This window comes from Leptidea sinapis, chromosome 29 (genome assembly GCF_905404315.1).
Source record: "Leptidea sinapis chromosome 29, ilLepSina1.1, whole genome shotgun sequence".
In the NCBI taxonomy this organism is placed as follows: Eukaryota; Metazoa; Arthropoda; class Insecta; order Lepidoptera; family Pieridae; genus Leptidea; species Leptidea sinapis.
The window spans coordinates 1,851,218-1,867,192 of record NC_066293.1 but is presented as its reverse complement, the minus strand read 5'-3'; the positions used below and the strand labels follow the sequence as shown (position 1 = coordinate 1,867,192).

At 38.1% G+C, this 15,975-nt stretch overlaps 1 protein-coding gene across 1 annotated transcript in view; it reads left to right on the top strand.

Moving 5' to 3' along the window:
* Nucleotides 1-15,975, top strand: part of LOC126973221 (uncharacterized) — a 64,414-nt gene that overhangs the window by 42,716 nt on the left and 5,723 nt on the right. Inside the window, exons 22-28 of the mRNA XM_050820410.1 lie at nucleotides 1,966-2,166; nucleotides 4,192-4,327; nucleotides 5,303-5,530; nucleotides 7,460-7,570; nucleotides 9,002-9,128; nucleotides 9,737-9,851; nucleotides 11,459-11,548. Of these exons, the coding sequence (XP_050676367.1) occupies nucleotides 1,966-2,166; nucleotides 4,192-4,327; nucleotides 5,303-5,530; nucleotides 7,460-7,570; nucleotides 9,002-9,128; nucleotides 9,737-9,851; nucleotides 11,459-11,548 (1,008 nt within the window). The remainder of the gene's footprint in view (nucleotides 1-1,965; nucleotides 2,167-4,191; nucleotides 4,328-5,302; nucleotides 5,531-7,459; nucleotides 7,571-9,001; nucleotides 9,129-9,736; nucleotides 9,852-11,458; nucleotides 11,549-15,975) is intronic.

Here is a 15,975-nt window from a genome sequence, read left to right as displayed (position 1 = left end):
CCTTTTCAATATATTCCCCCTTAACACGAATACATTTTTGGGATCTGGCATATAACTTATTAATACCGTCGAAAAAATAGGTTTTGTCTTGGGCGTCAAAATACGCCGAAATCGCCGACTTGACTTCATCATCGTCTCTAAATTTTTTTCCACGCAGCTCTTTCTTCATCTTTGGGAATAAATAAAAATCGCTAGGGGCCAGGTCTGGACTGTAGGGTGGATGGCGTAGTTGTTCAAAACCGCATCGATGAATGGCAGCCGTCGCAACATGACTCGTGTGAACGGGCGCGTTGTCGTGCAAAAGGAGTACACCTTTTGTCAGTTTTCCTCTTCTTTTTTCTTTAATAGCTTCTTTTAATCGGTCCAATAGGGAAGCGTAGTACTCTCCCGTTATAGAAACACCACGTTCTTTATAATCGATCAAAAGAATACCTTCAGTATCCCAAAAAATAGTCGCCATGATCTTTCCGGCCGATTGCGACACTTTAAATTTTTTTGGGGGTGGTGTGCCTTTTTTGTGCCACTGCATCGACTCCTGCTTTGACTCAGGCTCATAGTGGTGAACCCAAGTTTCATCACCGGTTACAATTCGGGCCATAATTTCTTCCCTAACTTCTCCACAGCGGTCCAAATACTCGCGGGAACAGTTGACGCGCTCACGTTTTTGCAGCGGCGTGAGCATTCTCGGGACCCACCTTGAACACACTTTACTCATGCCAAGATGTTGATGAAGAATATTTAAAATTGTGGTTTCTGATACTCCAACTGATGCTGCAAGTTGTTTCTTCTTCAACCTTCCGTCTTCCAATACAAGTTTTTCAACTTTTTCAATGATTTCCGGCGTAGTGGCCTCAATGGGCCGTCCAGGTCGAGGATCATCTTCAATTGACTCCCTTCCTTGCTTGAAAAGGCCGTGCCATTTGTAAATCATGGTTTTACCAGGAGCAGAGTCTCCGTAAACAGCTAACATCTCTTGCAAAATAGTTTGAGGCGTTTTTCCTTGTTTGGTGAGGAACTTTACGACGGCGCGATGTTCAATTTTCTCCATAGTGGCTAGTTTGTTCCCGATTTACTTGTTCACTCGTTTGTAACTCGAAAGCTAATGACCCAATTAGGCTAGAAATTGGCATATATAGTAATTATGAGTTACTCAAGTAGCGGCTACCTGGAGGAGCGACCTCACCCCCGCCAACCCCGCCATTCCGCGAACTTTTTGACCGCCCCTCGTACCTACGCTTAATATTCTAAGACTATGTATGAAATGATTTGCTGGCAGTATTTTTTAACAAACGAGCGTACGGGTCACCTGGTGTTAAGTGATCACCGCCGCCCACATTCTCTTGCAACACCAGAGGAATCACAAGAGCGTTGCCGGCCTTTAAGGAAGGTGTACGCGTCATATCGTCCCGGAAACACCGCACAAGGAAGCTCATTCCACAGCTTTGTAGTACGTGGAAGAAAGCTCCTTGAAAACCGCACTGTGGAGGACCGCCACACATCCAGTTGGTGGGGATGATATCCTAACTTACGGCGTGTCGTGCGAAGGTGGAATTCGGCGGCAGGAATCAGGTTGAACAACCCTTCGGATTCTTGGTACGCTTCCCTGTAACGATAATTTTAAATTCAAGTAATAATAGTATTGTAAATATAGTTTAACCATGGGACGCTCCTTTGCACAGGATGCTGGCTAGATTATGGGTACCACAACGGCGCCTATTTCTGCCGTGAAGCAGTAATGTGTAAGCATTACTGTGTTTCGGTGTGAGACGGTGTCTCGTCCCTTATTTTCATAAAAAAAAGGTATGAGATATGTATAAAATATATTTACTTTAGAATTATTTTCTTTTCTCAAACATCCGAGCTATTTGCAAGGTTCCTTTTTCATTTTAGAGGCACGGAACTCAACCAGTAGCTATTAAACACATGCTTAATAGTTTTACTAATAATAATTATTTTATATTTCAGCACGCCTCAATCACAAAACTCCCTCGTGGATACTATACACCAATTGACCCCCTTGCCAGGGTGCGGGCTGATACTCCCTCCTACCAGACAAGACCAGGGAGGAGATGAAGTAATAAAAGTTAAGTTTAGCTTGGGGGATGTATCGCTAGAGAGAGTGGACAGAGTTGAAGCCAACTTCGGTGTACTACTGAGCTATTATAGGTAAGGTCTTTATTCTCATTACTTTTTATCGGCACTCTCGAACTCTCAGCTAGAACCTGTTCAAAAGCTGCTCGAACTGTTGGGCATCCCGTTCTCTGTGACGCTTGATCGCTTGGCGTTGCGTAGAAACATCGCTTCATTGTATGTCTTCTGACGCATTGTTCACGGATGGTGTTCCGAAGACCTGTTTAGGCTGATCGTGGCACACGTGGTACAGTAGATACTTGCATTGTTATGGACAGGATGACAAGTACCATCAGGCAAGAGTTACGTCCAAAATTTCTTGCTTGTTTTACCACAGTGTCTCATAAAAAGCCATATTATGACATGGTCATACTAAAAAAAACATACCACATTGTCATCCTCAGAAAAACCATATGACATGATCATCCTCAGAGAAATCCATACGACATGATCGTCGTCAGAGAAATCCATTCGACATGGTCATCCTCAGAAAAGAACATACCATATTGTCACCCCCAGAAAAAACCATACGACATGACCATCCCCAGAAAACACTATATGACATGGCCATCCTCAGAAAAAACCATACGACGTGATCTTCCTCAGAGAAAACCATACGACATGGTCATCGCCAGAAAACACCATATGACCATTCGAGGATGACTATATCCTCAGAAAAAGTGCGTACAACCTTCTAAAAGACGGAGGAAGCAAGATTTCTCACGTATTTCAAGAGGGTGAGAGCACATATCACTGTTATAGCACGCTTAGAACGTGATTCCTTCTACAGTTTGGTTGTTACATGGAAGAAATTTTCTTAAATTCTTCTTTCTTCGTGTTTTACTTATATGGGTGTGGTGTTGTATCAGGTCTAACAACACTTCGGAGCTGAACCTGTGATAAATGCGGCATGAAGGTACACAATGAAGATAGAGGAATGACATGCTATCTGGCCTTTCACAGAGTATTGGATCCCCGATGAGTTAAACAGCCCTTCTTTGCATGCAGTCAAATGGCTGATACTAAGGTGCACCAGGCCAGAGATGACAGCAATAACTCAAACGAAAAAAAAATCCAACTTCTTTAAGTTGGATTTTTTTTTTGTTTAACCCCTTGTGTAGGGCATGGTAGCCTAATCACTTTTCTTCATGGGAGTCTCTTGCCCATCGGCTCCCTCTCACTAGCATTTCATTCCTTAACAACTTGGACAACAAAATATAGACTTTTACGAACTGAAGCAGACAATTTTCTCTGGCCCAACTTCTACAATAATTAAAAAACCAATCTAACACTTATCATAAAATTAATATTTTCGAAATGAACATCATATAAAATTAATTAAAATTACTTATTTAATCAGACCTAATGATCTCCATACATTTCACTATAAAATTCCTACATTTTCTTTTACTTACTCGTATAACAGTTTAGATGAAGCCCTGAACTGTTTGTGGACTCTGAACGCACTTATGCGCTAGTCTGTCACTTCTCCACTATCGCTTAACAATTCGGAAATGTCACATTATAAAGCGCTGAAAAAGCCTTGCGATTTTTGAAGACGTACACCTCTTGTGTGTTGCTGAATTCTGTTAAGTGGAAATATTATTTCTACGGTTATTTCTATACATACAAACGTTCTCGACTGTTTTCTCCTTGGTTTTTCAAAATATGTTTATGAAATAAGTTCTCTGTCTTGCTTATTTGATATTTTTTTAAATAAGCCGAATAAAACCTTCCCTTCCAATTAAGTTTCCACATTTTTGGTTTAGATTATTTAAAGTTTTGTAGTCGAGAAAAAAAACTTCGATTTCCGAGCTTATTACTCAAGATTTTTAGGTGGAGATGGATTTCCCCTTATTGCACTGACTTTTTAATTGTCATATAGAATTCTTAAATCTGAGAAAGACTTCAGAAGTATCTGAACAGTGTAAACCATTAGGTTTACATTGTAAATTTGCACATAAGGTTAACGCGTAAAACTAAGTTTCCTAGAAGCTAAACTAAATAAGCTTCGTTTTATTTAGTTAACTAACTTTAACTAACGTTAACTATATTTTGCAGTTTCGACGAACAGGACATTTATCTGAAGATAGACTCCAACACGAAGGTCAAAAGCGCTGGAAGGAACGTATCCGTAGAATGGCACTTATACGTGAAACAACCACATGCCACAGATCCTCAGAAAACTCACTGGAAGGTAAATCTTAATCCAAACACAACTATAATCCTAATCACAAATTAAGGGTACGTTCGGGCAGTATTGCATTGTCCTGGTCCAAAGAGATGCGGATATAAATTTAAATTTGAATTGTTTTAGTTGTGTTGTCAAATCATTATGCTTCAGAATGTAATAATAAGAAGAACTATCCTGACTACGTATTTATTATTTATAGGTGGACAACAATATCCCTGACATCAGTGTTCCTCTTGGTAAAGGCCTCTTCTAATAGTTTTCCATTGAACCTTGTACATGGCAATTCGTCTCCAAGTCAAACCAACTGTAAGGTCGTCCCACCGTTTATCAGACTTCCAATTCATTAACCGTCTCTGGGGAAATATCATATCACAATTGCTTTCTCTTATCCTGGCGGTTCCCATCATATGCCCTGTCATTCTCCACTTAAGCTGGTCTTTTTTGATAGCACATCAGTTAGTTTTATAATTCCCTTGTGTTTCGCCTCCATGATCCTTTCCGTTATTCTTTCTTTTATCGATGATGCATTGTGAATGACTAGGTTTCAGAATTTTCTATCGATTCGAAAAGCATATGAATCTGAAAAGAACGGGCGCAATAAACTCAGCGGGCCTATTTTTCAGATGACATTGGGAACATAGGACATACTTAAAGTCAAAGGGATCATTTAACGATTTACTTCGCTATAACTTATTATGTGAAGCGTTACGATAGTGTTGTCGCTAAAATGGACAAACGTGAACGCTTAAGATCTTTGCCATCTGCCTGTTACGTCCCTTTTTAACCGACTTTCAAAATAACAAGGTTAATAAGTTTATAGGGTTATAAGGTATTTATGGATGGATGGAAGGAATTTCGTACAAAAGTAACGGTTGTAGATCGCCAGACACTAATATGATTTATTGAAAAGAAATGCCTCAGCTTTAATCAATCAATCAGAAATTACAAAAGTATTTACGAGAACCTTTCAAATTCCAGTTGTGTTACTCCGAGAACGACAGAAGCCATGCCCCAGCGGACCAGGACATCACCATCACCCCAGCGGAATATGAAGGTCGCGTGGTTATCACGTACCGATCATCTGACAGGTTCATCAGCTGTGCCACGGATGACGGAAGTAGAATAGATCTGCACTACAGAGGCTTGCCGAAATATGTGGGTGGAACGTTAGAGAGGCAAATGGAAATGGAGATAATGGGAGAAAAGGTGAATAATTTAAAGAGATTTTCCTAACCCGCACAGCCCAATTATGTCTACTGTTTACCCAAACCGATACGACTTAGGGACCGTACCTTAAAGGCCGGCAACGCATCATTTGCGATACAACTATGGTGATCCATATTCGACAAAATGTTTGAAAGCATGTTGTTCTGCCTCCTGAGAAAATCCTTTTTATCACGTAGAAAATTGTACAAATCACGAAAAAATTGGTAGCCCGTTGTAGCATGGTCTAGCGAATACGGAGGGTGACGAATTGTTTCTAATTGCAGTTGCTGTAGGATTAAAACGGTTTCTCGTGCTGTATGAGGTCTCGCGTTATCATGGAGCAATAATGATTCAAGAATCGGGGCTGTTTCACTGCTAGATTTGCTATCATTGTTCGGAGTTCGGCACAGTAGACATTTGCCGTTATTGCTTGACCAGATCGGAGAAAGCTATAGTGAATAATACCATGCTGAGACCACCAAACAGATTGCTTTTTTATTGTTAAGCATTACTTTAGGAGAATGTTGCGGCGTATGACTTGGGGTCAGACATTGCATTTTTTGCTTATCGCTATCGTAAAGAATCCACTATTCATTGCATGTCACAATTCGATCCGATATTCTGTATCAATTCAACAAGGCAATACAAGTTTCAACACGCGTTTATTTCTGCAAATCAGTCAAATCATGAGGCACCCATTTTACATAGTTTTGAATGTTATTAATTAGACGGAAATAGAGTCAATATTGTTGGTAAGGTAACATTAAACCATGACGCTAATTCCTGGGTAGTTTGGCTCGGATCGGCTTCCACCATTTCTTTCAGTTCATTGTTATTCACCAGTGTGGGCGGTCTTCCACGTGGTTCGTTCTTCAAATCAAAGTTTACATCACGAAAGCGTTTGAATAAAAATCACACGGTGCGTTTTTTAGCAGTTCCCTCTCCAAACGCAACATTGATATTGCGAGCCGATTCTGCCGCGTTAGTTCCGCATTGGAAATCGTATTCAAAAATCACTCGAATTTACGAACTATCCATCTTTCTCGTCTAAGCTGAATAAAAAAACAACTGAAAGTCAATAATCGAACGTTGCACATTCTTAACAGACGAACTACAAAATTTTCACTTAATCTCAAACCATGAAGGTCCTATGTCAATTAGAAGTACCTATTACAATAAAACGGGAATTTCATACTTGTTATTTATATAAACTTATACTGATCCGTTGACCGAGATAGCTACCAGCGCTCGGGTTTCCAGTAGCCTTCTTGAGGCGCGAATATAGTATTTTGAATATTTTCCGCGCCTCTGGGCCCCACGGGCCAAGTGTGTGCCAACGGATCAACCTAGCTATCCAACGCGGAAATGCTGCCAGTATTTTAGGTACGCTTCCACATAATGATAGATTTAATTTAATGTAGTCATAGTGTTGTAAATATAGTTATAACATTTGTTTTGTTTGAATAAATGTATATTACTTATACTGATAATATTAAAACATTCATTCAAATTGAAACCTTATTTTGTGGCATAGAAATGTTCAAAGTCTATTGTATAAAAGCAAGAATATTTTGTTTTAGCAACTGAAATGTAATTATTTAGCGAAATGGTTAAAAAGGTCATATTAAATACACAATTTTGCTTATATAAACAGACGCTTATCATAAATACGATACTCCATCCTTTTTAAATTCCGATTTGCTCTTATTCGGACAGTTTCTCACTGAACACTTTGTGATTGCGTGGCGTTGTATTCAAAGCGTGGTCGAAACACAGCTGAACGAAAATATGCCTAATAGACGCGTAGGCAGAGTTTCGCTTCAGACAATTTTTGAACGTGATTGTGAGTTGAGTTGTTTATTATACGTCTATGATTTATAAACATAATAATTTATGAAAAGAAAAAAATTATAATTTAATTAATTTCAGCTTCACGACTTCGATTTGCTGCCGAAGCTGGGACTGCTGGGTGGAACACCAGCTGGTCAGATTATTGGTAGTATGGAGAAGGACTCCATCAACGCCATAGTGCTTATAAAGGTACTCCATATTGTATATAGTCACTCCACATAGAGATGGCTAATCTATACTACAGTAACCTCTTTACGTCAAACCTCATTAGGTCGAACGATAGCTTCGTGGCAATTTACCGCATTTATTGAAATTTACAACTTTTCGTTGTGGATTCAAGTAGAAGCCTGAATTTTCAGTTACCAAGCAGGCATTGTATAAACACAGTATATTTAAAATTCATTCAATTTGAACCAGTAGTTTATTTTGAAAATTTCTTGAATTTGTCACTCACCGACTGACCAATAGTGCGATCTGTGTCAGAATTGTCTGTAATCAAATTGCAATGCGCTTACGTTCATTGCTGCATTATAAAATTTAGTAGATCTACACATATATAGACAAATTATTAGTTAGTGTACTTCAGATTCACAAAGAATAAAAAAATTGCAAAAACAATTGGTATATCTAATATGTACTAAAAAGTATAAAAACAATTGCGTATTTTTATACAGTCTAATTAATTAATCAAATTCTAGTTTCTATTATTGTTATTTCTGGATTCGGTGTCAGCCAAGGTAGGGTTGTAACTACATACATAGTTATAGGTGAGATGTGCTTGAGTCGCACGCGTGACGTGAGTAGGCGAGAGGCGAGAGCGGGGCCGCGGCGGGAGGACACCGATTTTTTTAGAATAGTGTTTTTGAAGTCGGTTGTTTTTTGTTTTTTGTTTTAATCAATTATAATTGTTTATTGGTTTATTGTACGAAAGTACAGATATTGTAAAGAATTTAAAAAAAACACCAGCTGAGTTTGTTGCGCCTGTTCTTATTAGGTCTGAGGCCCACTATTTCGAATGGGTGGTCGGTCGTTCAGTAAGTGATTTAAAATCCTATTTTGAATCATTTATCAATATCATTGACTAAATTCAATAGTCAAAAAATATGAGTTGCATTCCGGGAGTGTCGGCAGAAGTGAAAACTTGAACATTAACTTGTGTAATTTTGATTTTTTTTTTGGAATGGTAAGGGAATAATTTTCCACGAATTGATATTTTATCAGTATAAAAGTACATGCATTTATGTGGTTCAATACAATATTCATTTACTGCGCTCTCGTACACAAAAATGACAATTTATATAACATAAAAAATTTAACACTTCAGAACTATTACAATTATTTTACATTAAAAAGTTAATCTCTCAAAAAAATCAAGTTTCATCCATAATTTCAACGACTGTCTTACAATTTTTGGACGAGGTCACGTGTCCTGACGCAAGTTTAACATTTTATGCCCATTCCAAGAAAAGTGCTCAACACCGTTACATAAGTTTACACTTCAAAAAAGTATAGAAATTGGTGAAATAACTATGGTAAGAAAAAAAATTGAGGTGGAAAATTAGAGATAGTATATTAAAGATGATGTAAATTTATCGAGATAAACTGTACCTCTTGCCACAGGAGAGGAATGGAGTAGCTTCTATAGTGGTGAACAGAGGACCAGAAATGCAGTTCAAGTCGGAAAGTCTCGCGTGGCTCTTGGACAACCTGACTATAACACAGCTCATGAAGAAGTTTGGAATATATCGTAAGAATATATACAAATATACTTTTTGATACTAAGCCCTAAAATCAAAATTTAACTTTTGTTTTAAGTTTATATTGTTCGTCCGGGGCAGTACTGCCACCACATCTATTACTGTAGTAGTAGTACAACTAACTGTATGTACAGTGTTCGTCCGGGGCAGTACTGTCACCACTCATATTACTGTAGTAGCAGTACAACTAACTGTATGTACAGTGTTCGTCCGGGGGCAGTACTGTCACCACACATATTACTGTAGTAGCAGTACAACTAACTGTATGTACAGTGTTCGTCCGGGGCAGTACTGTCACCACACATATTACTGTAGTAGCAGTACAACTAACTGTATGTACAGTGTTCGTCCGGGGCAGTACTGTCACCACACATATTACTGTAGTAGCAGTACAACTAACTGTATGTACAGTGTTCGTCCGGGGCAGTACTATCACACGCAAAATAAGATTGTTCCAATGTGATAATATTATAAAGTTAAATTCTAACCTTGCAAAGTTTACAATCTACGAGTATAACCACAGAATGCCTTCTGTGAAATTTTTAGATTCAAATATTTTTACGTTTAAGTTGTACCTATACAAAATAATAAATTTCAGGGGAGTGTAAGGTACACTCGACAACAGTGGAAACTCTTTCTGGCTCCGTGGACCAGCTTCAACCCCTGCAGTGCGCAGAGACCTTACTCCTGGCAGACTGTTCTGAAGTGCCCAGGTAAGTTAGCAGAAGTTAGAAGGATTATAATATTGAATCGTCGTGTTCTCTTCAAAAACCAGAAGAAACACAAAAGTATTGCATTTTACGATGGTGTGGATACCCACCTCGAAGGTTCAAATTTTTTTTGCAAATAATGGGTCCATACACTCACTAGTCTTAGATTGATGAAAGATTCGAATCGACGACTAGTCTAGATCCTTCCGCCGAGCGATATGGACGTGGAATTGCTTTACGGCTTTCAATTTAACGAAAAAATATATCTGTATCGAAAGTCAATTTTCGAAAAAATTTCGGAACCCAAAATACGTCTGGCTACTACAACATGTGCGCGGAGACTGACCGCAGCCACATACTTCGCCTATACACACTCTGGCTGCAGTGCAAACAGGCGCGTCGTATTGGCTGCCGCAGCCAGGAATTAGTGGCTGCCTAGTGCGCGGGCTCCAATACAACGTCATATGTTTTACTGGCTGCCGCAGCCTGGCTGCCTAGTGCGTGGAGGGCCTATGATTGCTTTCAGTTCTTTTAACCAGTGAGAAGCCTCATTGCACAGGATTACAGCTAGGTAGCAATGTGCAAATATTATTGTTTCGCGAGGCTACTTTACAACATTTGCAACATGAGTTGAAACATGTAATATAGTATTTTGTATAACTATAAACTTAGTTTTCACAATAACGAACTATATTGTAAGCCTAGATTTAGGATCGGTCTCCGTTGCGCTCCTACTAGATACCACAAGCGTAGTCGCAAAGGGCGGCGACGAAGTGGGCGTACTCGAGGCAGGGTAGTAAAACTTTGTAAAATTAATACTACAAGAAATAAGATAGGCACTGGGATCACATATCATCAGTAACTATTTTGTATTTTAATAATTTCAATGTAAAATAACATGAAGCCATTGAGTGTTAAGATGCCACGCACACAAGCATCTAATAGTTACCGTAATAAAAAGCTATTGTTCATAGGTAGTGCGGTATCTAGTTGGAGCGCAGCGGAGACCAATCCTTAATCTTAGGTTGTAAACTTTATAAAACCTATATTTTAAACTGACAACTGTTTTTTGATTTTTCAATAACATACCGGACCTCAAAAAACGTACTAATAGTCTTGGAGAAGCTTCTTAAAAAACAACTTTATTTATTTTACTAGAATTTATTTAATTAAAATTAATATGAGTGTTGATATTGGATGCTCGGAGCTGACTGATTGGAAGGATGAAAGAAGAATAGTATAGAATAGAAGAACTCTAAAGTCTAAAGGATGCTGAGTTAGATGGTAGAGGATTGCAGTGTAAGCGATGTTACTCACAGAAGACAGGTACAGTAACAGTACCCGTAGAGCTAATTTGATTCGTTCGACTGGCCGCAAGCATTGAGTAACAATATTATTATTAAGTTACTGCTGTCTAAAATACTTTAGTATGCATGACAAGCTATGTTTACATATTTTATAGATTTATTAATCACTTTGTTTTATAGTCGAGTTGTTGAAAATGGAGGCTAACAGTTCGTAGCAATTATTTTCGATGTGTTGACAGCTGTCACAAGCTATCTAGACGTATAAATTATCTAAGGTCTCAGATGTGTAAATGTTTTTTTCAGTTTCGTAATTCTCCGACAAAAAGATGGCGGAATCAAAATGTACGACGTCGACCACAGCGCCGCTGACAACAGAACAACGGCCGGGTCTCCGTGAGTATTATATTATTATCGAACGAGCGTGGGGTTCACTGCATGGTTTGATATCACTTGCCTTAATTAAGATTATGAAACCGTGGTCAAAGATCTACAAAATGAAAAAAGATAACAATTACTTATAATAAAAAGGTTTGATTTTTTTAATCTGGCCACACTAATGATATGAACGAAAACAAAAAGACACTCTATATTTTTGTTCATCGGTCCGTCATAAGTGTGTAACTTGAAGTAATATAATATCTTGAAAGTTTTCCTTACAAAAGTATATAAAATAAGTGTATAAAATAAAATCCAAGTTGAAAGATTGCAAATAAAATAATTACTAATATATGTAATGTGTACATAGCGGGCCCAAATTACCGCGGATACTTTCCATGTCAACTGATGGTAATTGACGCCCTGCCCTTGCAGTGCCGCTCAGGTTTCTTGAAATACCCAAAAATTCTGAGCGGTACTACAATTGCGCTTGTCACCTTGAGACATAACATGTCTCATTTGTCCAGTAATTTCACTAGCTACGGCGCTCTTCAGACCAAAACGCAATAATGCTTACACATTATCATATGCAGGATCTGTGCATAATCGTATATATGTAGGATCTGTGCATAATCGTATATATGTAGAGTTGTAGTGACAACACGCGGTCCGTATTTTTATAAAGTTTATAATAATTAGTAGTGGAAAATTTTCACCGTAAAAGTGTAAAGTTAGAAAAATAAGACATAAAAATCAAACAGTACAGTGTTCTCTTAATGAATTTGTGATATTGAACTAGATAATTTATGATTTACCTTGACGCTAACAAACAGCTGATTTGTGCGCAGCCATATTAAACAGCTGATTCAAGTTTCATAATTCATACCTCTGACTTGAAGTGTGTGTATTTTGGTTTACCTCAAACAAAGCACACCTAATTGTGAGTATCTTATAATTAGTCATATCAATTTCTATACATATTATTCTCCAATACTATGACAAATAAGTGTAATTCGTGTGGAAAGTTTGTGTCGTCAATGGATGGCATAAAATGTAACAAGTGCAATGTCGTTTTACATAAATTATGCAGCAGCCCTGATGCACGTAATAATCCTAAGTGGATGTGCAAAGCATGCAAATCCAAACACGCAAAATCCTCCCCTGCCAAAGATAAGCCGGCGCAAACGCATGATGATAAAACAATATATCAGAACGTTGAACAACAGCCGGAACATTCTCTTGTGCACGAAATGAAGATGCTTCGATCCGAACTTTCTAGTTTTCGATTAGAAATGTCCCGCCTGTCAACCCTTGTATCAACCTTGAGCACACGGTTGGATAGCGTAGAGGAGCGAGTGTCACAGCTGGAAGACGCTTCGTGTTCAATACAGGCGGCTAACGAGCAAGTCTTGCAAGATAGAAAAAGCATTGAGGTTTTGCAACAACAAATAAATGTATGCGACCAGGAGAATCTTTTAAATGACGTTGAGATCACCGGTGTAAACGAAAGCAGTGCAGAAAACTTGTTACACGTGACTATTACACTCGCTCAGAAGGTCGGAATTACTATAGACGAACGCGATATCGTGAACGTCTATCGTCGAGGAGCGCGACGCCTGACTGAGTCAACCACTGGCGAGCATACCCGAGCGCGGCCGATCGTAATGCGTTTCACTCGCAGACATCTACGAGACGAACTACTGCATGCTGCTCGGGTGCGACGCGGTGCGGACACCAGTGGTACCGGAGTGGGAGGGGAGTCACGGCGTTTCTACATAAATGAACACCTGTCACACATGAACCGAAATCTTTTTTATTTAGCGCGGGAAAAGCTTGGAAGAAATAAAAACTGGCGTTTTATATGGACCCGGGGAGGACGAATATATGCTAGGCGCGAAAATCGTAATAAAGTATTAAACATTCGTTGTGAAAACGATATCGATAAGGTTTTTTGTATGTAATCAATTTAAAACTTGTTACTGATCTCTGTAATATAGCCTTTTCTTGTCTAGCTAATGTTACTATATTATTACCTCATCATTTAGCAGATTTTAACTATTTTTTGTGTATTAGTCGAGTATGTTTATTATTAATGTTATTCTTTAAATATTATTATTGTATACCATTGGATCTATGTAATATAGCCCCTTCGAGTCTCGCTAATGTAACCATATTATTACTTATTAGTAGGATTACCCATCATATAGTAGATATTAACTGTTTTCTGTGTATTAGTCAATTAAGTTTATTTTTAATTTTATTAATTAAATATTATTATTGGAAACCATTCTATATTAATCGGCTTGTTGACAGTACTACCAGGCAAATACTTTATTGCATTAAATTCGGTCCTTTTCTCAATGATAACATAAATGATGATTTCTAGAAAAAAATATCTTATAGTTGGTTTCATAAATATATGTTCTCTTGGCACTGGACAAGAAGAACTTCATGTTGCTGTTAATCGTCATGATATTGATGTATTAGGACTAAATGAAACGTGGCTTACAGGACGGAGAAGAGGGTCGCGCGCCTATTTTTTCGAATTATCGGCTGGCCCATATTCCACGTTCTCAGCATATCCGCAGCCGCGGAGGTGGAGTCGGGTTCTATATAAAAAATAATCTTAAGACTAGAGTATTAAAACATCCCAGCTGCAATGATATCGAACAAATGTGGATAAGCTTAAGCATTGGCGGAAAAAAGCTTGTAATTGGCACTGGCTATCGTCCACCATGGCAGAACACTGATGTTTTTATTGGAGCGTTGCATGAGTCACTTATTAGTTTCTCTTGGGCTGACAACATAATCCTAGTAGGAGATTTTAATATCAACATCTTAGACAAAAATTCTTCAGGATACAAGAAGCTGATGGACTTTTTACTCATCACGAATCTGTCACAACATGTAAACAAGCCGACACACTTTTCACTCCATGGGGAAACCTTATTGGATTTATTCTGCACCAATATGTCATTAAGGCGTGTTTCAGTGGAACACATTAGTGACCTAAGCGATCACTCTTTTATTTCATGCGAAGTTAATGTAGCGAAGGAAAGGATCATTCCTAAACACATAATTTATAGACCTATCAAAGACATTGGTCCAATCCTATTCGGTGACTTTATATCTCAAATTGACTGGGCGTCTTTTTCAGATGTTGAAAACTTAGACAGCTATGTTTCCAATTTTAATAACATCTTGCTTTCTATATTTGATATACTTGCTCCAGTAAAAATCATTAAAGTAAAAAATCATGACTATCCGTGGATCACGTTCAATATAAAGCAAATGATGAAACGTAGGGATGAAGCTTACCTAAGATCTAAAATATCAAAGAACAATGCACATATAATATACTATAAGGAATTAAAAAAAATTGTTTTTGATGCCATTGAACGTGAAAAAAAATGCTATTTCAGTACCTACGTTAATTCAAATAAGAACAACCCGCGCACTCTATGGAAGACAATTAAAAAAAATATTAACATACACAGCAAAGGGGAATATGTACTTCCAGAACACCTGTGTATGGCGGATGAAATTAACAATCATTTCCTGGATGTACCTGGAAATAAAATTGCGCCTGCTTCTGAAATTGATTATAACCTAAATCATAAGAGAGGGGATTTCACGTTCTCCATTACAACTGTGTTAGAAACTGATATTCTTAAACATCTTCGAAGTTTACATTCAAATGCATTGGGGTGTGATGGAATTTCATTAGACATGTTAAAGTTATCTCTACCATACACAAGTAAGATTATTACAGCTATAATCAATCTCTCCATTGCATCTTCAACTTTTCCATCTGCTTGGCGTAAATCCCTTCTAACTCCGCTGCCAAAAATTACAAATCCTTCTTCCTTTAAGGACCTCAGGCCAATTAGTATTTTGCCATGTATGTCGAAAGTCCTAGAAAAAGTAATCTATGAACAGCTCAGAGGATTCTTAGAAAAAAATGACCTACTTCCACAATTACAATCTGGCTTTAGAAAACATAGGAGCACGACTACTGCATTATTAGATGTGGTTGATAATGTTCTTGAAGCCCAGGACAGAGGAGAGTGTACCATTTTGATTTTATTAGACTTTTCCCGGGCTTTCGACTCAATTAACCACGAACTACTTTTAGCGAAACTCTCTTTTTACGGTTTCAAATCTGAGACTATTTGCTGGTTTAAAACCTTTATTTGTAATCGTTCACAAGTCGTCAACATTAGGTGTGAAAATGGTCTTAGCACTTGTATCTCTCGTTGCGCCCATGTTTGTAGAGGAGTTCCTCAAGGCTCAATTTTAGGGCCACTTCTGTTTATACTTTACACAGCGGATATCGCTAACTGTATAAAGAATTGCAAATACCATATCTATGCTGATGATATACAGTTGTATATATCTTTTAAAGTAGGAGATTTCAATTCTGCTCTTGTGAAATTACAGGAAGA